The 22,626-nt window shown below is 49.4% G+C and overlaps 4 protein-coding genes across 7 annotated transcripts; 3 read left to right on the top strand and 1 right to left on the bottom strand.

The window, feature by feature from the left end:
* The first annotated feature begins 4,944 nt into the window (after window positions 1-4,944).
* On the top strand, window positions 4,945-7,330 carry LOC114432021 (tubulin alpha-1A chain-like). The gene is made up of 4 exons (XM_028399773.1): window positions 4,945-5,040; window positions 5,803-6,025; window positions 6,113-6,261; window positions 6,342-7,330. Exons 1-4 carry the CDS (start codon window positions 5,038-5,040, stop codon window positions 7,317-7,319), a joined length of 1,353 nt encoding a protein of 450 aa, XP_028255574.1. The 5' UTR covers window positions 4,945-5,037; the 3' UTR covers window positions 7,320-7,330.
* A 538-nt stretch (window positions 7,331-7,868) lies between these two features.
* Window positions 7,869-15,651, top strand: LOC114431991 (X-linked retinitis pigmentosa GTPase regulator-like). Of its 4 annotated transcripts, XM_028399725.1 has the most exons (17): window positions 7,869-8,041; window positions 8,501-8,626; window positions 8,715-8,807; window positions 9,117-9,179; window positions 9,253-9,411; window positions 10,053-10,202; window positions 10,296-10,454; window positions 10,532-10,687; window positions 10,768-10,892; window positions 10,973-11,164; window positions 11,244-11,418; window positions 11,646-11,740; window positions 11,836-11,895; window positions 14,615-14,722; window positions 14,795-14,834; window positions 14,911-15,026; window positions 15,094-15,651. In XM_028399725.1, exons 1-17 carry the CDS (start codon window positions 8,011-8,013, stop codon window positions 15,286-15,288), a joined length of 2,043 nt encoding a protein of 680 aa, XP_028255526.1. In that variant the 5' UTR covers window positions 7,869-8,010; the 3' UTR covers window positions 15,289-15,651. The 4 variants fall into 4 exon arrangements, with proteins under 4 accessions (XP_028255526.1, XP_028255527.1, XP_028255525.1 ...); XM_028399726.1 differs by having other exon boundaries at window positions 14,914-15,651; XM_028399724.1 differs by having other exon boundaries at window positions 14,911-15,651.
* A 355-nt stretch (window positions 15,652-16,006) lies between these two features.
* LOC114432075 (dynein light chain Tctex-type 1-like) lies at window positions 16,007-17,782 on the top strand. Its single transcript, XM_028399859.1, has 5 exons — window positions 16,007-16,166; window positions 16,487-16,528; window positions 16,895-17,018; window positions 17,109-17,186; window positions 17,311-17,782. The coding sequence occupies exons 1-5, from the start codon at window positions 16,131-16,133 to the stop codon at window positions 17,382-17,384; spliced, it is 354 nt and encodes a 117-aa protein (XP_028255660.1). The 5' UTR covers window positions 16,007-16,130; the 3' UTR covers window positions 17,385-17,782.
* Window positions 17,783-17,872: 90 nt separating this feature from the next.
* On the bottom strand, window positions 17,873-22,151 carry cybb (cytochrome b-245, beta polypeptide (chronic granulomatous disease)). The gene is made up of 13 exons (XM_028399745.1): window positions 21,881-22,151; window positions 21,721-21,813; window positions 21,014-21,124; window positions 20,846-20,930; window positions 20,620-20,768; window positions 20,135-20,316; window positions 19,928-20,060; window positions 19,761-19,853; window positions 19,425-19,678; window positions 19,063-19,225; window positions 18,821-18,967; window positions 18,615-18,739; window positions 17,873-18,517 (listed from the first exon to the last, which is right to left on the bottom strand). The coding sequence occupies exons 1-13, from the start codon at window positions 21,923-21,925 to the stop codon at window positions 18,400-18,402; spliced, it is 1,698 nt and encodes a 565-aa protein (XP_028255546.1). The 5' UTR covers window positions 21,926-22,151; the 3' UTR covers window positions 17,873-18,399.
* Window positions 22,152-22,626: the final 475 nt, after the last annotated feature.

The following is a 22,626-nucleotide window of genomic DNA, read 5'->3' as shown; positions in this document are numbered from 1 at the left end:
CATAATATTTTAATCAGAAGGTTTTATTTCTACTTTTGTTACAGATCTATTTCTTTGTCAGCAGCCTTCAAATGATTTTCTGGTGACTCATATAAACACAGTCAATGTGAAGTGGAAGGCTTTAATATAATGTATATCGGTATAAAGGTATAAAAAAATACGTGTAAAATACAATTTCCTCTTACGGTCATGATCAAGATAATAGATAAAGATAACACCTTATATTGTATTTGCACGTTAGCGCCGTAATGTAATGGCGGATAGTTTATAAAGACTGAAGTGTTGTCACTCGGCTAGTTAGCTGTGCAGAGAGTTAGCTTCCGTGTTTGGTGACGTGGTATCACGTGACAGCGAAGCCTCTGAGCTGATTTGCTATCGCTGTTCCTTTTATTCCACTTCATGTTAAAGTCTCAGAGGACAGAGAGGACATGGCTGCCCCGGAGGCGGGAACCACAGCGTTGGTGATGAAGGAGAAGAGGAGGAGGAGGAGGAGGAGGAATATCGATCCTAACTGGGTTTGTTTCCAGTGCTTCAGACACACTCAGTGTGCTGTCAGAGAAACACTTTGGTTTCCGCCCTCCACTGTTGCCTTCAACTGAAGATTCTTTGACATCGGACCGAAGAAGGAAAACTATTCAAATGGTGAGCGTCAAAGAATCATTTGTTCTTTTTAACGACAAAAAACATACTGTGCGGACGTATGCACATGTGACCGGTTAGTGTTGGTCCTGAAATCAAACTTTAGACGGGACTGGGTCACGGGATGAGGCGCCATTTAGTTTGTTTTTTGTTAAAATGTCCGCCCTCCCGTTTCCCCCCACGTGTCTGTCCAAAACAATAACGCAGACATTTGATGAAGAGGCTCCATGAGGCTGTAGTAAACGGTGGACAGAGCTGACAGCAGCAGCTCCGTTTGTCCTTAGATATGATTCCCATTAAAGTTTGATCAGTGTTCTAAATCACATGAACTTTAAGAGTTACTTAAGTCTGTACTGTATTTACTGTTTAACCTTAGGAGGCTCACTTCAGTCTGTTTAATGACTGTTGAATGGTAATCATTTAAATGTTCATGTTTATTGAAAACTAATACTGAGTGCACGTTATCAGAGTTTACTTTAAAATCTACTGATAGTTTTTGAGAGGTGACAGTAGGCTACCTGACGTCATTCACACAGAAACATGCACATTAGTGTCAATGTAAAAACAAATCGTGATAAAATCGAGGATCGTGATTTTATCATTAAAGAATCGTAATATAAAATTTTTGCCGTATCGCCCACCCCTAATTATATATTAATTTAATGCCTTTGTTGTCGCTCCACAGATGAAATCCGTACAGGAACCTACCGTCAGCTCTTCCACCCTGAGCAGCTCATCACTGGAAAGGAGGATGCAGCCAACAACTACGCCCGTGGTCACTACAACCGTCGGCAAGGAGATCATCGACCTGGTTCTAGACAGAATCCGTAAACTGGTGAGCTGAAATTCTCTGAACACTGTGGAGATGTAGCATTTGGATGTGTGCGATTGACACGTTAAACCTGAATGTTGCAGGCTGACCAGTGCACCGGGCTCCAGGGTTTCCTCATCTTCCACTCCTTTGGAGGAGGAACCGGCTCCAGGTTCATAATGTAGATACATGTAGGAATTTAATAGTGAGGAGGGAGTTCCGTCCGTGCCTACGACCGGGAAAAGCTGCAGGACCGGACCGGACTCAGCCCCAGAGTACTCAGGGACTGCGCCACACAGCTGTGTGGGGTCTTCCAGCACATCTTTCTCCCTGAGTCTGAGCCTGATGACTGTCCCTGCCCTGTGAAGACAACATGTCCTTGTTCCTGTGCCAAGACCAAACATCCAAGCACACACAGCGACTACAGACCAGTTGCTCTGACTTCACATGTGATGAAGTCTCTGGAGAGGCTGGTCCTGAAACACCTGCGTGCTGTTGTGGAACCACGCTGGACCCCCTGCAGTTTGCTTACCAGCCCCGTATTGGAGTGGAGGACGCCATCATCTACCTGCTGCCACAGAGCCACACCTACTTGGAGGAGGCAGGTAACACTGTTAGAATCATGTTCTTTGATTTTTCCAGTGCGTTTAACACCGTGCAGCCTGCCCTTTTTGAATAGGAAGCTCCTGACATGCAGGTAGAGACCCCACTGGTTCACCTGGATCCTAACTATCTTACAGGTCGACCACAATTGTGAGGCTGAGGAACACCGTCTCGGACACGATAGTGAGCAGCACGGGGGCACCCCAGGGCACGGTACTGTCTCCATTCCTGTTCACACTCTATACATCGGACCTTCAGACACTGCTCACAGTCCTGCCACCTGCAGAAGTTCTCGGATGACTCTGCCATTGTGGGCTGTACCAGCAGAGGTCGGGAGGCGGAGTATATGAGTGTGGTGGACAGCTTTGTGGAGTGGTGCGGACAGAACCACCTGCAGCTGAATGTCACAAAGACAAGAGAGCTGGTGGTGGACTTCAGGAAGCACCAGACACTCCCAAACCCGGTCAGCATCAAGGGTACCAACGTGGACATTGTGGACAGCTACAATACCTGGGTGTCCACATTGACCACAAACTGGACTGGTCCACAAACGCAGAGGCAACATACAGGAAGGGACAGAGTCGCCTGTATCTACTGAGGAGACTCAGGTCCTTTAAACATCTGCCAGACCATGCTGCAGATGTTTTACCACTCGGTGGTCTCCAGCGTCATCTTCTACGCTGTAGTGTGCTGGGGCAGCAGGATGAAGACGGCCGACACCAACAGACTCAACAAGCTCATTAGGAAGGCTGGCTCGGTGCTGGGAGTGGAGCTGGAGTCTGTGGTGGAGGTGACGGAGAGGAGGATACTGAGGAAACTCCTCAGTATTCGTAACAACACATCTCACCCCCTGCACGACACACTGCTGTCCTACAGGAGCACATTCAGCCGTAGACTGAGACTACGAGGAGCAGCACAGAACGCCACAGGAGGTCCTTCCTGCCAGTGGCCATCAGACTGTATAACTCCTCCCCTTTCTGTAGGGAGAAGCGCTAGATAATCATGTCAGGCATCACTGTCATTCCCTCCACTTGTCTATATTTATGTTTACTTAGCACCTTACATCTCCATATTTGTATCCATGTATCATATATTGTGCTCATACTGTGTACTGTACTCTGATTTGGATTACGTGACACTTATACTCTTATACTCTGTACTTAACTGCATTTAATGTAACTTGATACCTCTGGCACAAGAATTTCCTTCGGGATTAATAAAGTTTTATCTTATCTTATCTTATTAATCCTAACTGGGTTTGTAGTAGGGTTGGGCGATATTGGCAAAAAAATTAATCACGATTAATTGTGGCATTTATTGATGACAATTGCACTGACATGTTTGTGACTCTAAATCGGCACAGTGTTCTAGCATGATACCGACAAATCATCAGTCAAGTTAACTCCTTCATTCTAACAGGTTAAGCTGGTGAGTAGTGATTAGGCACCAACCAGCCATGGAAATATGTATTGATAATATTGAGGCACAAACTGCTTCAAAATAATAATGAAGCAAACATTTAAAGTCACTTTGTCCTTCAAATGTTTTTATCTTAAGGTCACAAAGCATGTCAACACTAAAATTAAACAGACAAAGTTCAGAAAAGTCACATCAGTGATTATTTCAAGTTAAAAAAATGTGTCTGTGCAAATGAACCTGTGACTGGAACATGTCCCACACTAGAGCATGTTTTCACTCAGACTGTAGAACAGCAGCAGAAAAAAAACAAACAAACAAACCGGACAATTCCACATTTAAATGTGTGTCTGTGCAAATCAAGCTGCCTTATGTTCTTCCAGCGCGTAGTTTGGTCGTAAGCAGCACGATGACTAAACGTATCGCTGATTCTCGGCTGAGTGGAACTCTTTCAATATCTGCTGGAGGAGACTTCGCTGTTGTAATGTTTCCTGTCTTGCTGTGGAGTCCGTAAATAAAGATCGGAGTTTATTCATTTGATACGAGCAAAAATTCAGTCAGCCTAGTTTGTAGATATGTTCATGTGTTTGATATGTTCATGTGTTTGATATGTTCATGTGTTGATATGTTCATGTGTTGATATGTTCATGTGTTGATATGTTCATTGTGTTGATATGTTCATGTGTTGATATGTTCATGTGTTGATATGTTCATGTGTTGATATGTTCATGTGTTGGTTTTATTCCCTTTTCCCTCATTAAAGGATGAGTGAAGTTGCCCTTTGTTTGTTTACTTGAGTTCAAAGGACACATGATGATTTTAATCAAGCATAACAAAGCAAACATGGTGCTTTGAGATATAATAAGAACATCGTGGCTTACAGGGGGACAGAATAAACACAAGCATCATTCAGCAGTGTTAGATTCTCCTGTTACCTTCCGGAACATAAATGATTCAGTCATTTTAGCAGCCTGTTCATTACGACTCCATTTGACTGTCAGAAAATACAATTTACAGCAAACTACAAACACTTTTTATCATGTTTAATTTGTGCATATGTTATGCTTCTTTTGTAATGTTTGTGTCTGTGGTCATGTCGCTGCTCTCCACGTGTGGCTGTCTGGTTCATTGTGCCTACAAATGAGTTTTTCCTCCTGCGTCTTCTTCAGGGAAGCAGAGATGTTCACGGACCGCTTGGTACCATTCAGCTTTAAGGTTTAGTTTACAGACGTTTGGTCTTGTTTACATGAGATATTTTGTTAGTTGAATGTAATATTCATACAGAAGTCTTAAACGTGAAGACGTGGATTATATAAAATACACAGATTTGCAAACATCTCAGTCTCCGCCTCTGACAAAGAGGAAGTATTTAAGAAATCTTAATATTTCGGGTCAGACTTGAACGTATCACCGCCTAACCGGCGCTCCCGCCGACAGAAAGTTCAAACTGCGCATTGGCCCCGCCCCCTGCTCAACGTATAAATACAAGCAGCGGCTCTTCCGCCCTCCACTGTTGCCTTCAAGTGCCGATTCGTCGACATCGGACCGAAGAAGGAAAACTATTCAAAATGGTGAGCGAGAAAGAATCATTTGTTCTTATTAACGACAAAAACATGACTGTGCTGTTTTGAGAAGCAACGCGTCGATATAAACAGTTAAAAATGTTACAAATGGAAGCATAAACCTCCTAATTTACAGCTGTTGAAGTGTTTTAGGCGTCATAAAATCATGAAAGGGTGACTAAGTTTAGCAGAACAGGAAGATGTCCGTCCTGTTCGGTGGTCTGAGGCCTGCATGTGGTGACGCAGTTTGGGGGTTAAACAGAGAACAGATTACCGGAACTTCTCCGGTTCGTACGCTCTGAACACGGCTGTATCCTACTAGTTAACCTTGTATGAATAATGTGGCGGACCGTATGCACATGTGACCGGTTAGTGATGGTCCTGACATCAAACTTTAGACGGGACTGGTTCACGGGATGAGGCGCCATTTAGTTTGTTTTGTTAAAATGTCCGCCCTCCCTGTTTCCCCCCACGTGTCTGTCTCGCGCTGTGTTAAACGAGTTACCACGGTGGGTAATGTCAGACATGCATGAATACACTGGTGAAGGTCTAAGTGGGTCCTAGATAGATCTCTGACCGTGTGCGCATGTGACATGTTTTAAAGAAGCGGGTAGTTTGGAGGGGAGGCGCCGCCCTGTCCGTGAACGTTACACAGGTGGGATCTGTGGTGCGGGGGCAGGGGAGCCTCTCCCTGGTTGCGTGGCTCTTCATGCTACTTCCTCATTGTTGTTTTTACTGGTCTACTGAACTCTAAATTTGATTTTTCCACAGCGTGAGTGCATCTCTGTTCACGTGGGTCAGGCTGGTGTCCAGATGGGCAATGCATGCTGGGAACTGTATTGTCTGGAGCACGGCATCCAGCCGGACGGTCAGATGCCCAGTGGAAAGACTCGCGGAGGAGGGGACGACTCCTTCAACACCTTCTTCAGTGAGACTGGAGCTGGGAAACATGTCCCCAGAGCGGTCTTTGTGGACCTGGAGCCCACTGTCATCGGTAAAGTTGTGAATAGAAAATGACATTTTAATGAAAGCATAATTTCATTTATTATATTAATTTAATGCCTTTGTTGTCGCTCCACAGATGAAATCCGTACAGGAACCTACCGTCAGCTCTTCCACCCTGAGCAGCTCATCACTGGAAAGGAGGATGCAGCCAACAACTACGCCCGTGGTCACTACACCGTTGGCAAGGAGATCATCGACCTGGTTCTAGACAGAATCCGTAAACTGGTGAGCTGAAATTCTCTGAACACTGTGGAGATGTAGCATTTGGATGTGTGCGATTGACACGTTAAACCTGAATGTTGCAGGCTGACCAGTGCACCGGGCTCCAGGGTTTCCTCATCTTCCACTCCTTTGGAGGAGGAACCGGCTCCGGGTTCACCTCTCTGCTCATGGAGCGCCTCTCCGTTGACTACGGCAAGAAGTCCAAGCTGGAGTTTGCAGTTTATCCAGCTCCTCAGGTGTCCACTGCTGTGGTGGAGCCCTACAACTCCATCCTGACCACCCACACCACCCTGGAGCACTCGGACTGTGCCTTCATGGTGGACAACGAGGCCATCTACGACATCTGCCGCAGGAACCTGGACATCGAGCGCCCCACCTACACCAACCTCAACAGGCTGATCGGACAGATCGTCTCCTCCATCACTGCCTCCCTGCGCTTTGATGGCGCCCTGAATGTGGACCTGACGGAGTTCCAGACCAACCTGGTGCCCTACCCTCGTATCCACTTCCCCCTGGTCACCTACGCTCCAGTTATCTCAGCTGAGAAGGCTTACCACGAGCAGCTCTCCGTGGCTGACATCACCAACGCCTGCTTCGAGCCAGCCAATCAGATGGTGAAATGCGACCCCCGCCACGGCAAGTACATGGCCTGCTGCCTGCTGTACCGTGGCGACGTCGTCCCCAAAGATGTCAACTCTGCCATCGCCACCATCAAAACCAAGCGCAGCATCCAGTTTGTGGACTGGTGTCCTACAGGCTTCAAGGTGGGCATCAACTACCAGCCTCCCACCGTGGTTCCCGGAGGAGACCTGGCCAAGGTGCAGAGGGCCGTCTGCATGCTGAGCAACACCACCGCCATCGCCGAGGCCTGGGCCCGACTGGACCACAAGTTTGACCTGATGTACGCCAAGAGGGCCTTCGTCCACTGGTACGTTGGAGAGGGGATGGAGGAGGGAGAGTTCTCAGAGGCCAGAGAGGACATGGCTGCCCTGGAGAAGGATTACGAGGAGGTGGGAACCGACAGCGTTGGTGAAGGAGAGGAGGAGGGAGAGGAATATTAATGTGTTCATGTGTTTGTATCCTTTTTCCCTGAATAATAAAGGATGTTAATGTTGCCCTCGTTTGTTTACTTGAGTTCAAAGGACACCATAATATTTTAATCAGAAGGTTTTATTTCTACTTTTGTTACAGATCTATTTCTTTGTCAGCAGCCTTCAAATGATTTTCTGGTGACTCATATAAACACAGTCAATGTGAAGTGGAAGGCTTTAATGTTCCTCTTCAGACGTACAGTGAAAGTATAAAGGTATAAAAAAATACGTGTAAAATACAATTTCCTCTTACGGTCATGATCAAGATAATAGATAAAGATAACACCTTATATTGTATTTGCACGTTAGCGCCGTAATGTAATGGCGGATAGTTTATAAAGACTGAAGAAAAAAATAAAATAAAAAAAAAAAAAGTGTTGTCACTCGGCTAGTTAGCTGTGCAGAGAGTTAGCTTCCGTGTTTGGTGACGTAATATCACGTGACTGCGAAGCCTCTGAGCTGATTTGCTATCGCTGTTCCTTTTATTCCACTTCATGTTAAAGTCTCAGAGGACAGACACACGAGCCGTGCCTGTCAGAGTCACGTGGTCAGTGTCGTAGCCTAGGAGAAGTTTTGTTTACTTCCGGGTTGTCGAGTCGAAAACAGAGTCGTCAACAACACGCCCACAACACCGAGCAAAGCGGATTAAAGTCCCGCAGAGATGGCAGGGGAGGCTGAGGACGAGATACCGGGTAAACAACCGTGTTTATTGATGCACGTTAGTTCCGTCACTTAACGGCGGAGCATCTTTAATGTTAGTGATGCTGCTCCTTAGCTGTCCTGGAGTTAGCTTCTGCTTTAGCTTGCGTGCTAACAGAAAATAAACAGTTTTAACCGTAAAATTACCGTGCTTCGTTTAGAGGTTGTAAATCTTATTGACTTGTTCAACACTTGTGTTCATTGCTGATCATGTATTTGTCCCTTTATTGATATTATTTGACTAAATATCGGTTCGTATCTATCGGCTTCCAGGCACTGACATGTGGTCGGTGTTATTTCAAATGATGTGTATTAAATCAGCCAGTTTACAGCTTGTTGTTATTGTCAGTGAGTGATTTGAGACGTCATCTAAACAGAGTGCAGCCACAGATGTTCCTGCTTTCCTTTGCTGCACAGAAGTGAATGTTTGTGTCTGCTTCCTTTTTTCTCAGGATCCGGAGCCGTTTTCACTTTTGGAAAAAGCAAGTTTGCAGACAACATTCCCAGTATATTTTGGCTTAAAAACGACACCCCCCTAAAGATAGCGTGCGGGGACGAGCACACGGCTTTGGTGACAGGTGCAGTGACCCTTTGTGCTGGTGCTGTAAGTGACGAAGCCCTCGCTGCTGACGAGCCTTTCAGGATCTGCTCTGCTTGTCTCCACAGAGAATGGAAAACTCTTCATGTTCGGCAGCAACAACTGGGGCCAGCTCGGCCTGGGGTCCAAACTGACTGTGAACAAGCCCACTTGTGTCAAAGGTTGGTCTCTAAATAGCCCCCTCTGCAGCACTTTAGTCCAGAGCGGTGCGTGTTGTGTGTGAGCTGCCACTGACAGCTGCTTTAAAGAGAATGAGGGAAGAGGAGCGACACCTTCTTCATCCCACGTCGGTGCAGAGCCACAAATGTATGAAAGACAAAATGATGCTGCTGAACATTTGTTAATGCTGTAATCCGATTCTGGTGGGTCCATAATCTGCTTTAATCTGGAGAGACAAGGGAATACAGCCTGCCAGAGAGTTAAACCAGTTAAACCGTGTCATTAGACGTTTGTCTTTTGTAATGTTTCAGCTCTGAAGTCTGAGAAGGTCCAGCTCGTGGCCTGTGGAAGGAACCACACCCTCATCTGCACAGGTGGGATCAGACTGCCGCTCGGTGCTTTCACTCCCTCACACGTGTAAACATCTCATGATGCTTCTGTTTGCAGCTAAAGGCAAAGTGTACACATCAGGCGGGAACAGCGAGGGACAGCTGGGGCTCGGAGACTATGAGGAGAGGACCACGTTCCACAGGGTCGGGTTCTTTAATGCTCTTGGACCAATCAAAATGCTGGCTGCTGGTTCCAACACCTCCGCTGCTCTCACAGGTGAGACCATTGACAGTAAAAACTATGGACAGAGCTTCCGTGACGTCACCCGTTTGTTTCTGAAGAGCCGTTCTGAGGCTCAGTGGGAGGTTCCAGGACGCTCTGACCGCCGCCATGTTGGCAGCGTCACGTCCACCAAAACTCCAAATATGGACAAAGAGGGGGAGCACGAGCGGAGTTTAGGGGGGGCGGGCGATCGTGGGAGCAGGAAACTCACGCTGTGATACGTCAACTGTCTGTCACTCAAGCGGCAACGCCCATAATTAGGCGTAATTTTAAGTCAGAATACCATTGAAACGAGTGAGTTGTAAAAACATTCACCCCCCGTACAATTGACACTAGAAGAGAACCTATCATCTGAGACCAGAGTGGTTTTTTGTTCCAGGCTGTAAACATGTTCTTTTCTGCTGTGAAGTCGGCCATTTTAACATGGGAGTCTATGGGAAATGACTCGCTTTTAGAGCCAACCCCCAGCTGTTGCGGCGTGAATTACAAGTTTTGACACTTCCGCATGGGCTTCAACTTTGAGCCCTGAAGGTTGCCGCTTGGGTGAGACTCAGCACGTGGGTTTGCCGGGTTTTTTTCCGTCTCTTGTTGTTTGATCCGTTTTTTTTCCTGCTTTTCTTGGTTACTTGTTGCAGCGAGCGGTAAACTCTTCATGTGGGGCGACAACACTGAGGGTCAGATCGGATTGGGGAAGGAAAGCCAGGCCTGCACGCCACAGGAAGTCAGCGTCGGACGGCCGGTCAGCTGGGTGGCCTGCGGCTACTACCACTCTGCTCTAGTGACAGGTGAGGCGAGGTCGGGAACAGCGTGTCGCAGCGACGCATCAATAACAACAGTGAAATCTTAACCTTTGCTTGACCTCGCTGCCTGTGCCTCAGTGGACGGAGCTCTGTACACGTTCGGGGAGCGGGATAGTGGGAAACTGGGTCTGGGCACGGACCAGCTGCCAGGACACAGAGTCCCACAGCTGGTGAAGAGCATCAAGGAGCCGGTGACACAGGTGGCCTGTGGCGGCGGACACACTGTAGCACTTACAGGTAACCGCCCAACATGCAGGCTGGATGACAATATTTACCTGACACACATACAAAGTCCTCCATGTTTGGTCTCTCAGAGGACGACATGTACACCTTCGGCCTGGGTCAGTTCGGCCAGCTCGGCCACGGCACTTTTACTTTTGAGTCTCGGCTGCCGCGGCTGGTCGATCACTTCAAGAGGGGGCGGGTCTGTCGGGTGGCCTGTGGAGAAAACCACACCGCCGTCATCACAGGTTCGTAACACAGGAGCTCATTCTCTTCTACCAGCACTGACCTGACTGATTGTCTAACACACTGTCTCCTCTGGTGACAGATGGCGGCCTGCTGTACTCCTTTGGAGACGGCAGACATGGTAAACTGGGTCTGGGAGAGGAAAACTTCACCAACCAGTTTAAACCGACCCTGTGTCCACGATTCCTCAGATACAACGTTCAGGCTGTGAGTGTTTCTTTCTGTTTGTCTTCTGTGTCGTTGTGACGGACAGTGCAGACGTTTGTTTCCTCCTCCTGTGTGTCCAGGCCACGTGTGGCGGCTGTCACATGGTGGTGCTGGCTCGGCCGAGGAGCCGGGGCTGCAGTGATGTGACCCTGGAGGAGGACGATGTGATGGAGGATTATCTAGAGAAACCGTACGTGGAGCTGCTGGGGGACACCGCCGACTCCTCCGCCCTGCATAGGAGCCTCTCCGCCCGGGTTCGTAGGAGAGAGAGGGTGGGTGTGCGCAGAGGAATAACCACAGGCGGGTCAGACCGTGTCTGCAGATGACACATTAACGCTCCTCTCCTTCCAGGAACGATCTCCAGACCAGTTTGGCGCAATGTTCCGCACGCTGCCCGCCATGACACCTAACTCGCTCCACCCTCCGCTGCCTGTTTCCAGCCAGACCATCCCACCCAGGCTGCCTCCACCTGAGCTGACACACAGAAAGGTGCTCAATGGCACTCACCAGGGGTCAATCCACCAGGGTACCTACCTCTCCTCCTCCTCCTCCTCCTCCTCCTCCTCCTCCTCCTCCTCCTCCTCCTTCTCTGTACAGCTTTGTCCTTTATGTCTTGAGGTTGTCCAAATATGTCTTCCAGATAGAAGTGTTCCCATCACATATAATCACTTTAGAATAAGATAATCTGACACTTAATCTGGTGGAAGCTGCGTGCTGATGCTGTCCGTGCTGATGCTGTCCGTGCTGTTTCAGAGCAGACGGGGGGCGACACAGACAGTGTTGTGGAGAGCCTGACGGACACTGACAGCGTCAGAGGCCTGGGAGACACCACAGACTTCCTCAACATGGTGAGAGATCACAGACTCCACACTAAACGTTCCCGCCGCCACACGTTCGAGTGAAAAAGTGCACAGTTCATTGTCTCTCTGCCCCCCCTTGACAGACACATGTGATGAAGATGGACCCCAGCGATAAAACACTCACTCTGTCTCCCATTCAGAAGGTAAGACAGGCTCCAGTACTCCTCTGATTGTCCTGGTTTCCTCCAAACCACGCTTTTATTTCTCATCTGTTTTTACATTCGTCTGGCTGCTCTCTCCTCTAACTCGTGCCTCTTTTCCGCCTTCTTCTTGCTTTCTCATGCTGGGGATAGAGGAAGGGTAAGAGTGGTAAGGCTGTAAAAGAGCAGAGCCAAAGAAAGGAAAGGAAGCTGTCAAAGCAGAGCAGCTTCTCTTCAGCTTCCCCGTCTCGTGCGAGTGAGGTTGTCTCTCCTCGCCGAGCTTTACCCACCGAGCTCCTGAGGAGCCACAGCGCCCGCTCGCTGTCCTCTCAGAGCTCGCAGAGGCAGAAAAAAAGGAGCCAGGACAAAGAGAATCGGATCCTCACCATGCAGGAGCTGCACAAAGACACAACTCTGACGCTGGAGGACATCATGAAGGCGGCGTCCAAACAGCGGCCCAAGACAGTCCAGGCCAAAAGGCAGCTGATAGGTGTGGGCAGGAAGTCCGCAGCAGAAACTGCCTCAGGTGTCAGCCCAAAATCTGCAGACCCAAAGGCGAAACAAGTGGAGTCTGGAAGGGTTCAAAGCAGTCCGATAGTTGTACAGCGTGCAGTCAGCTCGCCAGACAGACGCAGTCACACGGACTCACCCGGAGAGAGCAAAGGGAGCCCTGGTTCTGAAAGAAGGGCCAGATCTAAAGATAACACAGATCTGTCTAAAACTTCTAAGAATGAGAAGAACAGAATCGAAGCTCAGGCCAAAACAGGAAAACAGAAAAAGTCCGACCTCAGCCTGCTCGCTGGAGCTGCTTCACTGGCAGCTGGATCCATTTTAATCCAAGAAGCAGCGGCCAGGAGTCACGCCCGCTCACCATCACCATCCGACAGCAGCCGCGGCGTCCTGCAGGACGGCGTGAGCCGCTTCAGGAGCGACGAATCCGAATCCTGCGCTGCAGATTTCAGCAACAAATCAGCAGTCAGCATCAACATCATACCTGCACCCGAGAGTCCGGAGCTGAGGACGAGTCAGGACGTCAGCGAGGAGCAGACGGACTCTGCAGCAAGCAAAGACGAAGAGGAGGACGAAGACAGCAGAGGGCAGAGGACAAGTCCAGAAGTCAGCGAGGAAGAGGAGGATGTCCATCACAGTGTTGGCAAGGACACAGAAGATGAAGAGGATGGAAAAGACAGTGACACTCTTCAGCCAGAAGATCAGTCAGAAAGTGATGAAGATGAGGAAGAACGCGAGGAGGAGGAGGAGGAGGAGGAGGAGCGAACAAGTGGGGCAACAAGGAGTGAAGATGAGGCTGAAGACAAGGAGAGCAAAGGAGGTGATGCAGAGGAAGAAGGAGAGGAAGAGGAAAGTGAGGAAGAGTTGAGTCATGAGACAGAGAGCAAGGGGACAGAGACAGCTGAAGATGAGGAGGGGGAGGATGAGGAGGAGCAGCTGGAAAGTGAGGCAGAAGAAGAGGAAGGTGAAAGTGAGGCGTCAAAGTCCTCAGAGGAGAGACAGGAGAGTGAGGCAGAGAGTGAGACTGAGGAGGGAGAGGAGGAGGATGAGGAGGAAGAGGAGGAAGATGAGGACAGAGAGGAGGAGGTAGAAAGTGAGAGCGAGGAAGACGAGGGTGAAAGTGAGGCGTCAAAGTCCTCAGAGGAGAAAGAAGAGAGTGAGGCAGAAGAAGGAGAGGAGGAAGAGGAAGGAGAGGAGGAGGAGGAGGAAGGGGAGGGGGAAGAGGAAGGAGAGGAGGAGGAGGAGGAGGAAGGGGAGGGGGAAGAGGAAGGAGAGGAGGAGGAGGAGGAAGGGGAGGGGGAAGAGGAAGAGGAGGGGCAAAAAGAGACTAGTGAGGAGGAAGAAGAAGAACTGGAGGAAGAGGAGGGTGAAGAAGAAGAAGAAGAGAATGAGCAGAACAGTGAGGAAGGAGTTGATGATGACGATGAGGAGGAGGAAGGTGAAGAAGAGGAGGAGGCTGTCAGCAATGACGACCAAAGAAGTGAAGAAGAGGAAGATGACAATGAGGACAATGAGGAGGAGGATGAGGAAGGTGATGAGGAAGAGGAGGAGGTTGTCAAAAACAAGGTCTCTGCTGAGGTCAGAAGACAAAGAGCTAAGTCTGCAGCTGGAAGCAGGTTGAGGTCAGGGGTCAAAGGTCAGGCTGCCGGCGAGGCAGAGGAGTTCTGGGACGATGTTTTACCTCAGTACCTGAACCTGAAGTGAGCTGCTGTTGATCAGTGTATTGATCGGTGAATTGATCGGTGTATTGATCGGTGAATTGATCGGTGTATTGATCGGTGAATTGATCGGTGTATTGATCGGTGCTGCTCTGTTCACTCTGCTTTCCTTCATGTTTTTTCATCTAATAAATAACCTGACCTCAGTTTCCTCCTCAGTGTCTTCACTAAAACTCAGATTACACGCCGTGTCTGTCCTAATCCTCCGCCACACGCCCTGCTGTTTGTTGTGTGTGATAATCTGTCCAGCTTATTTCCACAGATTGAGGAGCAGCTCCTCCTTTCTTTGAGAGGTTTGACTCATTTTTCTTCTTCCATCCTGTGGTGGTGTTTGTGTTTGTAATCCCAGCTGTAGTCCCTTCCCATCAGCCCCTGCTGTAGTCTGAGGTAGCTCCGTGTATGAGACATCTTCATCCCCGCAGAGACAGTCTTCCTCCTTCCCCTGACAGCACACACCGTGATCCTGACTGAATGTGTCTCCGCTGTTTTCTCAGGAGCTGACAAAAGGATTTGAGGAAGAAGGCAAAGGTGAGGAAGAGGAGGAGGAGAAGGAAGATGATGAAGAGGAGGAGGATGAACCCTCAGAGGACACTGAGGGTGGTGTGAGTATGCAGCACGGCCGTGAATATGTCGCCATGTGGGTTAAAGTCGCTAACATGTGACCTCGCCTGCAGCCGCCGCAGGAGGAGCCTGAGGCTGATGGAGAGCAGAGAGGTAACACAGGGACGGGCGGAGACGTCACACCGCCACCGTCTCACTGCACACTAATAATAATGTGTAATATCAACAGCAGATGGCGCCAGCGAGCAGCCCGACACTGCAGAGGAAGAGACGGCGCAGGACGACAGCCGGCCAGCCAACGGGACGGCCGCCGGCAGAAGTCTGTCAGGCTCCCACAACAGAAAGGTCAGTCTGCTGTTCCCCACGTTAGATCCACAGAACACACACAGGACCATGTCCTCTCTGTCCCCAGCTGTCCCTCTTCAGACGACTGTCCTCATCCAGGATGAAGCCACCAAACAACAGGGACCAAACCCCGGCGGAGGCCCCTGTCAGCAGAGACGGAGCCGTCCACGGAGAACCCCTATCTCCATCCTCCACTGAGACCAGAGGGGCGACCCGGGGGGCGACCCGGGGGGCGCGCTCCGGGGCCTGCACAGTACTGTGATCCTCAGGTGGCCTCGCCAAGTCCGACCAAGGTGTGAACAGGCTCATTAGCAGCCAAGCAAGCAAACAGTTAACCCTCTGGAGAGTCAGGGGTGCGCTACATGATCCAACCACCAGCCGAGCCTTCTCCACCCTCAGTATGACCAGCACCAACTCCTGACTGGGTGGATTTACTGTAGATGTAGATCTACTGTACATGTTTGATGTGTGTGGCACGTTTTCATCTTCAGCAGCAACTGAGCCTCAAAGTGTGTGTGTGTGTGTGTGTAGTTATTTATTATGACATGGGCCTGGAGCACATTTGCACTTTTGACCTAATCACGTTGTGTTTCTTAGAGATGCATCAGTTTTATACTCATGATAATCCCATTTAATTTTTTTAAAATGTATTTTTTTGTGTTAACAGTAAAAAAAAGAACACATAAAGCTGTACCTGTGTCATGATTTACACATCAAACACCAGTTTTATAATATATATTTCCTGGTTTTATTTTGTTTGTCCACTTCCTGTCAGCCGTCATGTGTTTTGGTATAAATAAAGTTTGATTGACCGCCAATAAACAAAATAGAAGAAGAAGAAGAAGACGAGCACAACGCGCTGGACCGGAACCAGAGGAGGACTCTGTCTCCCTCTCCGTCCACAGGTATGTTTGTTGTCCCACAGTCCGTCCTCTGAGCCTCCAGCAGGTGGCAGCCGTTGACCCGCCGCCGCCTCTCCGGGACGCTCTTTGTGCGCGTCGTTGACTCTGTTGACAGCTTTCCGGAAGTCTCGGCGCATCTCCCGTTTCTGAGAGTAAATTGTCTTTTTGCTTCTATTTCTGAAGACGGCGGGAAGCTCAACAGATGACAGGGATGGAGGACTACCAAAATGGCAACGAGGTGTGTTCCTGAATGGATTTATTGTTTTATTTATTGCGGTAGAATGCGGCTAGCTAAGCCGGCTAACGTAGCTAGCTAAGCTAGCCACTCCGACGTTAGCTTTGATTTCTGATGCTAACACTGTTTGTTGTTGAAATGATCAAGTAACACGTGACAAATAGTACATATCGAATCTTTTATTGTTGTTTGTGACAATTAACACGTTAAATGATGTTTTCTGTGTTAAACTAAGAGCAACTTTTAAACGTAGTTCTTAATTATGAGGTTTATATTGAGTGCAGTGAGTCAATGATAATCTGTGTTTACACCTTATTTTTCAGGGCTCATTTAACTCAGAAGAAGCAGAAACCGTCGTTAAAGAGGTAAAGTTCCCCACAGCATCACCAGCTGGTGTCAGTGTCCCATCAGACACACTGTATGTGACTAAACAACACGAGGAGTCTCACTCCTTCCAGTTTTTAGGACACAAAAAACTACATTACAGCCAGGAGAGTGTGTGTTATGTGTGTTATACCTGAGTGGCAGAAAATCAACATACAGAGACGGCGTCAGCCTCAGTGAAACACAGGACAGCGTGTGCTCTTTACTTCAGTCCCCTCTGGTGAAACAGCACCCAGTGACTTCCACATGACTTCGCCCTGACGTGTGTGTGTGTGTGTGTGTGTGTGTGTGTGTGTGTGTGTGTGTGTGTGTGTGTGTGTGTGTGTGTGTGTGTGTGTTTATCTCAGTGCATCGAGAACGTGGTCGGTGGTGACGACTACAGCCAGAGTCAGGTGAACAAGTGGACGGCCAGCATCGTGGAGCGCTGCCTCACACAGCTGGTCAAACAGGGGAAGCCTTACAAATACATGGGTACGTGCTGAAAGTGGAATAAACTTCTTTACACCTTTACACGAACATGCCATCAATAAAATTGATTATTGTGCATTTGTGTCTGCACAGTGACGTGTGCCGTGATGCAGAAGACAGGAGCCGGCCTCCACACAGCCAACTCCTGTTACTGGGACACTGCCATGGACGGTGAGCTGCTGTTGTTGTTGTTGTTGTTGTTGTTGTTGTTGTCGTCGTCGTCGTCGTCGTCGTCGTCGTCGTCGTCTAATATTGATGAGCGATCGTCTATAAACAGATGTTCATGTGTGTTCAGGAAGCTGCACCGTACGATGGGAGAATCGCACCATGTACTGCGTGGTCAGCGTGTTCGCTGTCACGGTGGCGTAGGACTCACACATCAGTGATTACACAGGAGTGCAGTGTGCTCCTGTGACCAGCAGGGGGCCTCCAAGTGCCACACAGACACACACACACAGAGTCCTGATCCACGCAGCTGTGTGTGCGCCTCGTCGCCTGGTGTTACCCTCTGAGGAGCAGCTGCAGAGGCTCAGACGGTCTCCAGCCTTCAGGTGCATGTGACAGCATCATCTTACTGTGTTTATCTTCTCATATCACTGCAGTGCTTTAATAGCTTCATGTATATCTGCACTTATCACCGACCGCCTGACCGCATGCCGCACAGCACTTCATTCAACGACCCGACATTTTATTGATTTATGTATCATGTCAACAACCAGACACGTTTACAGGATAATAAACATAAAACAAGATTTAGGACAAACCGACGTGTTCACTCATTATTTTGTGAGTATTTACCTTGTGTTGCATATTTTTAGTTACTTTTAGAAGGTTTAAGTCGACACAGTCACAACATGTTTGAAGCAGACTTCTGCAAACGTTCAAGTTTTATTGTTTAAAAAGTTTTCAGTGCAAAAAAACGCTCAAAACTTTCGACCAGGATTTAGATGTCCTCTAGTATATAAAGTATGTTTTTCTGACATGTATATGTGTAGAAATAATGACGCAGAGCGGCAGCAGAAAGCATCGAGCTGTCCCTCCTCGGAGCTGCTCGGCTAAAAGCTTGAACACCGTGCTGCAGGGTGAATTTCCATCATCAGAAACTGCAAGTGCACAAAGAACCCTAAATGAAATGGTGGGAAAAAAAGAAGGAAGAGGGTTTTGAAAGCATTGATGTAACACAAAAGCAGAAGAAGGTGAAACAGTCGCTTTTTGAGCAAGAGGAGCCTCTTTGCAAAACTTCTGCGGTGAGAAGAGGAGAAGCTCTGCCTCATCCTCCCTGCTGAGCGCTGACGGACTCTGTGTCCAGTCCGGATGCTGTAGCAGCATCGTCCCACCGCTGCAGTGGGACGCTCCCCGTCTTGCTGTCCTCCAGCAGATGTTTTCAGAAGTTTTCCTTGTTGAAGATGAACTTGACGTTGGACTCTGTGTGGGACAGACACTGCTTCTCCAAAGATTTCCCCAGCATAGGTGGACCGCACAGGAAGACACCGACTTTGGTTCTGCAGACCAGAGGGGAGATGAGGAGGAGTTATTACAGGAAGTCACACAATGTTTATCCGTGAAATCACTTCAATCAATCAGAACACTGAGCCTGACCCCGCGTGCTGCGCTGCGATGCTGGTGAACTCGTTGTCCCAGTTGGGTTTCCCGTAGAGAGTCTTCTGTTTGAGGCCGGTGATGGGATCGTTCTCCGCCTCGTGGTGAACGCGGAAATGAGCGGCCTGGTGAAGAGCACAGAGAACATGACACGCTGCGTCTCATCAGGGGTTTAGGGGACGCATGTTTGCTGTGTGTCTTCGTACCTCCGTCTCCTTCCAGCGGGTAAGGTAGATGTTGTAGCTGAGGAAGTCGGTCATGCCTTTCTCCAACATCTGGCCCTCCAGAGACTGCAGCAGGTCTGCGAACCACTCGAAGGCCTCCGTCTCCGGACACAGCCAGTAGAAGTAGATCTGCGATGGATTAGCAGACATCAAACACTCTGCTAGCATGTGCTAATAGCTTTAAAAAACACTGTGCATCATGGGTAAAACGGGCTCCCTCTCACCTTCTTGGTAAAAACATCCTGGTTGTTCTGGATGCGTTTGTACCACACAGACTTGAGGATGGAGGCAAAAGGAGTCACTCCGATGCCGGCGCCCACCAGCATGACCACCTCGTAACGGAACACGTCCTCACTGGCAGTGCCGAACGGGCCGTCTATGGCCACCCTGATGAGGACACACACCGGTTATAGTGATAATAAAAAGCTGCTCTGTGCTCAGCAGGACTGAGTGGACCCCTGTCGGGTGGTAGCACTCAGGACTCTGAAACCTTTTCATGATTGTGAGGCAGCAATCAAATGTAATCAGGAGCAATTTCAGGAGCAGTTTTCTGTTATATCAGCTGCTGCTCCTTCTGTTGTCGTACTTGGGCAGGTTCCAGGCCTCCTGAGGTTCCGTTTTGTCTCCTCCACAGGCCTCGTACAGCGCCTGGGTCCAGTCCCCGACGATTCGGATGTGGGCGCTGAAGTAGTCTTCCTCCGGGGCGGAGGTCAGGGTGAAGGGGTGCCACTCCAGCCTGGAGATGGACGGGCACTGGATGAAGACGTACTGGCCCACCTCCATGCGGAAGCCTTTCCTCTTCATCTGCAGCTCCAGAGTCTTGGACGGGTGCATCACCACCTGCAGGCGGGATTCAGAGCAGCGGTTACTGTCATGAGAACACCTGGCTGGGATCAGCTGAGGACGGATCCCTCACACGCACCTTGGTGACGACCACTTTTTGATGGGATCGATAGATGCGAACGATCCTCTCACACACGTAGAGGAACATGGGAGCCACCACCCACTTCCAGGTCTGGAGACAAACATGGACACCCTCAATAAGGTCTATCAGACCTGAGATCTGAGCTTACAGGACTGTCTGCTCACCATCGGCGGGTTTCCAGCAAACACCGGCACCGTGCAGTTGGACCCAGGTTTACCCCAGTCCTCAAACCGCTCAGCACACACTTTAGGATCGTGGACTTTCAGGTCGGGGTCCGTCTGTCCTCGAACGATGCGGCTGCAGGGAACACAGACAGAGTGAACGCAGGAGTCCTGATGACCGTTAACCCCCGACTGTGCGTGCGGTCGTACCCGAAGCCGTGGAACACCAGGCCGATGAAGAAGATGACGAACAGGTGGTGGGTGTACCAGAACACCTCGAAGTAGGACCTGCGGATCACCTCCATGGATGAGGTGATGATGAGGATGAGGGCCAGCGTGATGGCCACGCCCGTCAGCCCGGCGATGGTGGTGAACATGACGATGGTGGGGTTCTGCGGGACAACACACGCTCCCTTTGATTAAATCTCAGTGCATAAACGGTAGCTTCACCGCTAAAGTGAGTGATTAAATATTAAACGTGAGGAGAATCTGCATATTTTATGGCCTGAGGATGAGACAGGATCCGCTCTTAGAGTTTCTACATAATGAATCAGAAAAGAGGAAGTTTGAAATGAGAAACCTTCAAGAAGTCAGATACTACTTCTTTTTTCTCCTCAATTGATGCTAAATGTGGCAATTTATCAGCGGGGATTTCACACAGTGTAGCAACACTAGAAGTGCCGCGTCTCTCTCACCGTCTCGTTGGTCCTGATGGGGTTCAGGAAGGAGGCGTTGTCCCTGCTGCCGATCTCAGACAGGACGAAGGTCAGGAGGCTGCTGTTGCGATCCAGCTGAGCGTCCATGAAGTACTCAAAGTTAAACAAGTGTGCGAGAATGTGCACGGCTGCAGGGCGGAGGGAGAGTGTCATTAAAGCCACCGACACTGTGAGGACACGCTGACCCCTGCAGCAGGAGTGGTACCTGTGTGGAAGGCGATCATGTACGCCACCAGTTTGTGGAACGTCAGGTTTCGGTCCAGCTGCCGGGCGGCTGTGCGGCTGCAGCACTGAAAGACCAGGGCAGCAGCAGCAGCGTCGCATTAATACACAATCAGGAAGCTAGGCAGTGTTTTGTAGTTGCTATGGATACCTGGATGGATCCTCGGAGGATGGACAGCAGGTTCCTGCAGACCGGCAGCAGGATGAGCAGGCAGTTGAAGTTGAGGCAGGCGGCGGGAGCTCGGGCCCACGGCAGGGCTTGCTGCGAGGAGACGGCTGCGTTACTTCACCTCTTACATATGAGATTATATTTAGAAAAGAACAACTGTGATGATGATGATGATGAAGAGGAATCATCCTAACAACGGCCTCCCTCATACCAGACATGCGAAGCTCCCCTACGTCCTGCCACCTGTACCTGTGGGAGCTGTGGGAGCAGCTGCCTCCTCTCTCTCTGTGTAATTCTGTTAAACCTTCAGTGTTTCACTTCTGCTGGCCTGCAGCAGATGTGCAGCCGGCGGTGTGTGTCATGAAGACAGCTGCGACCGCAGAGCAGGCCCAGGGGCTCCGTCAGAGCTGCGTTTCCTTCCAGTTACACACTGATAAGACCCGGTGAGGTCGGAGCAGGCGTGGCCCTCTTATCAGCTCCAGAAGTCAGTGCAGTGCATTATTGATTTGCTATAAATGCTCCTAGTTTTGCATTTTTCACTCTGAGCTGCTGCTTCCTGCCAGGTTTTAATGACGGCTCTTTATGGAAGCAGCCGCCACAGTTTGAGGAAATGAGAGCGAGCAGCTCCTCTGTCTGATTTTCATCTAACATTCAAACATAAAGTGAATTAAAACACAGACGTTACTCACCCCGAGCAGGACCCGGGTGTAAAACCACTTCTCCACCAGGAACCTCCTGTAGAACTCCACAAACAGGTAGGCGTTGATGCCCAGCCACACCAGCTACACACACACACACAGTCAGTGATCACCTCTGTACAAGTCACAGTTAATGTGGATCAATACTCACTATGACAAAGACGGAGAGTCCTTCATTGGCTGCAAAGTTCCCCATGGTGACAGAGGAGTGTGTGTGAAGGAGTGTGTGCTGCAGTGATGGTTATATAGGAGGAAGCAGGAAGCAGAGGAGGAGGAGAGTGAAGAGTGCGGCCGCCTGATTACTGTTTATAAGCTCTGTTAGGAGCAAATAAGGAAGTGAGCCTTTTCAGAGCGGGGTCCTCCTCAACCTTCAGTCAGACAGGAGGAGGAGAAGACAGTCTCTGTCCTCTGTGATGTGAAGATTACAGTGAGGCAGACCCTCAGGTCTGTCCACGTCCCTGTGTGTGAGACACAGGTGATTGTTGGAGGAGGAAGTGGATACTGGGTGGACAGAGGAAGGAGTTTCTAAACGTGAAGTAAAACAGAAGACGCGCTTCCTGTTTTAAATCAATCATAGATGTGAAGTTTTATCTGCTTTTCAGAACAATCGCAACTTCCCACCCTGGATTACCGGCAATCAGATCACTGCTGCTTGTGCTGGGGATTAAACATCAGTGATTACATCACACACCAAGTTCAATCTTAAAATGGCGTGTGTGATTTGTGTCGGCCTACTGAGCCAGAAAAGCTCCTTCTCTCTCTCTCTCTCTCTCTCCCTCCTCTGGGTGGAGTTACAGGATTAATGATTAATTTTGGTAACTTGTGTGTTAGAAAGCAGCTATCACTGGGCCGCCGCCGCCGGAGCGCGGGAATGTGGCCTGAGCGGCGTGATTAAAA

This window comes from Parambassis ranga, chromosome 2 (assembly GCF_900634625.1).
Source record: "Parambassis ranga chromosome 2, fParRan2.1, whole genome shotgun sequence".
Taxonomy (NCBI): domain Eukaryota; kingdom Metazoa; phylum Chordata; class Actinopteri; family Ambassidae; genus Parambassis; species Parambassis ranga.
The sequence above is the reverse complement of the archived record's forward strand: the minus strand, read 5'-3'. Positions and strand labels throughout refer to the sequence as shown.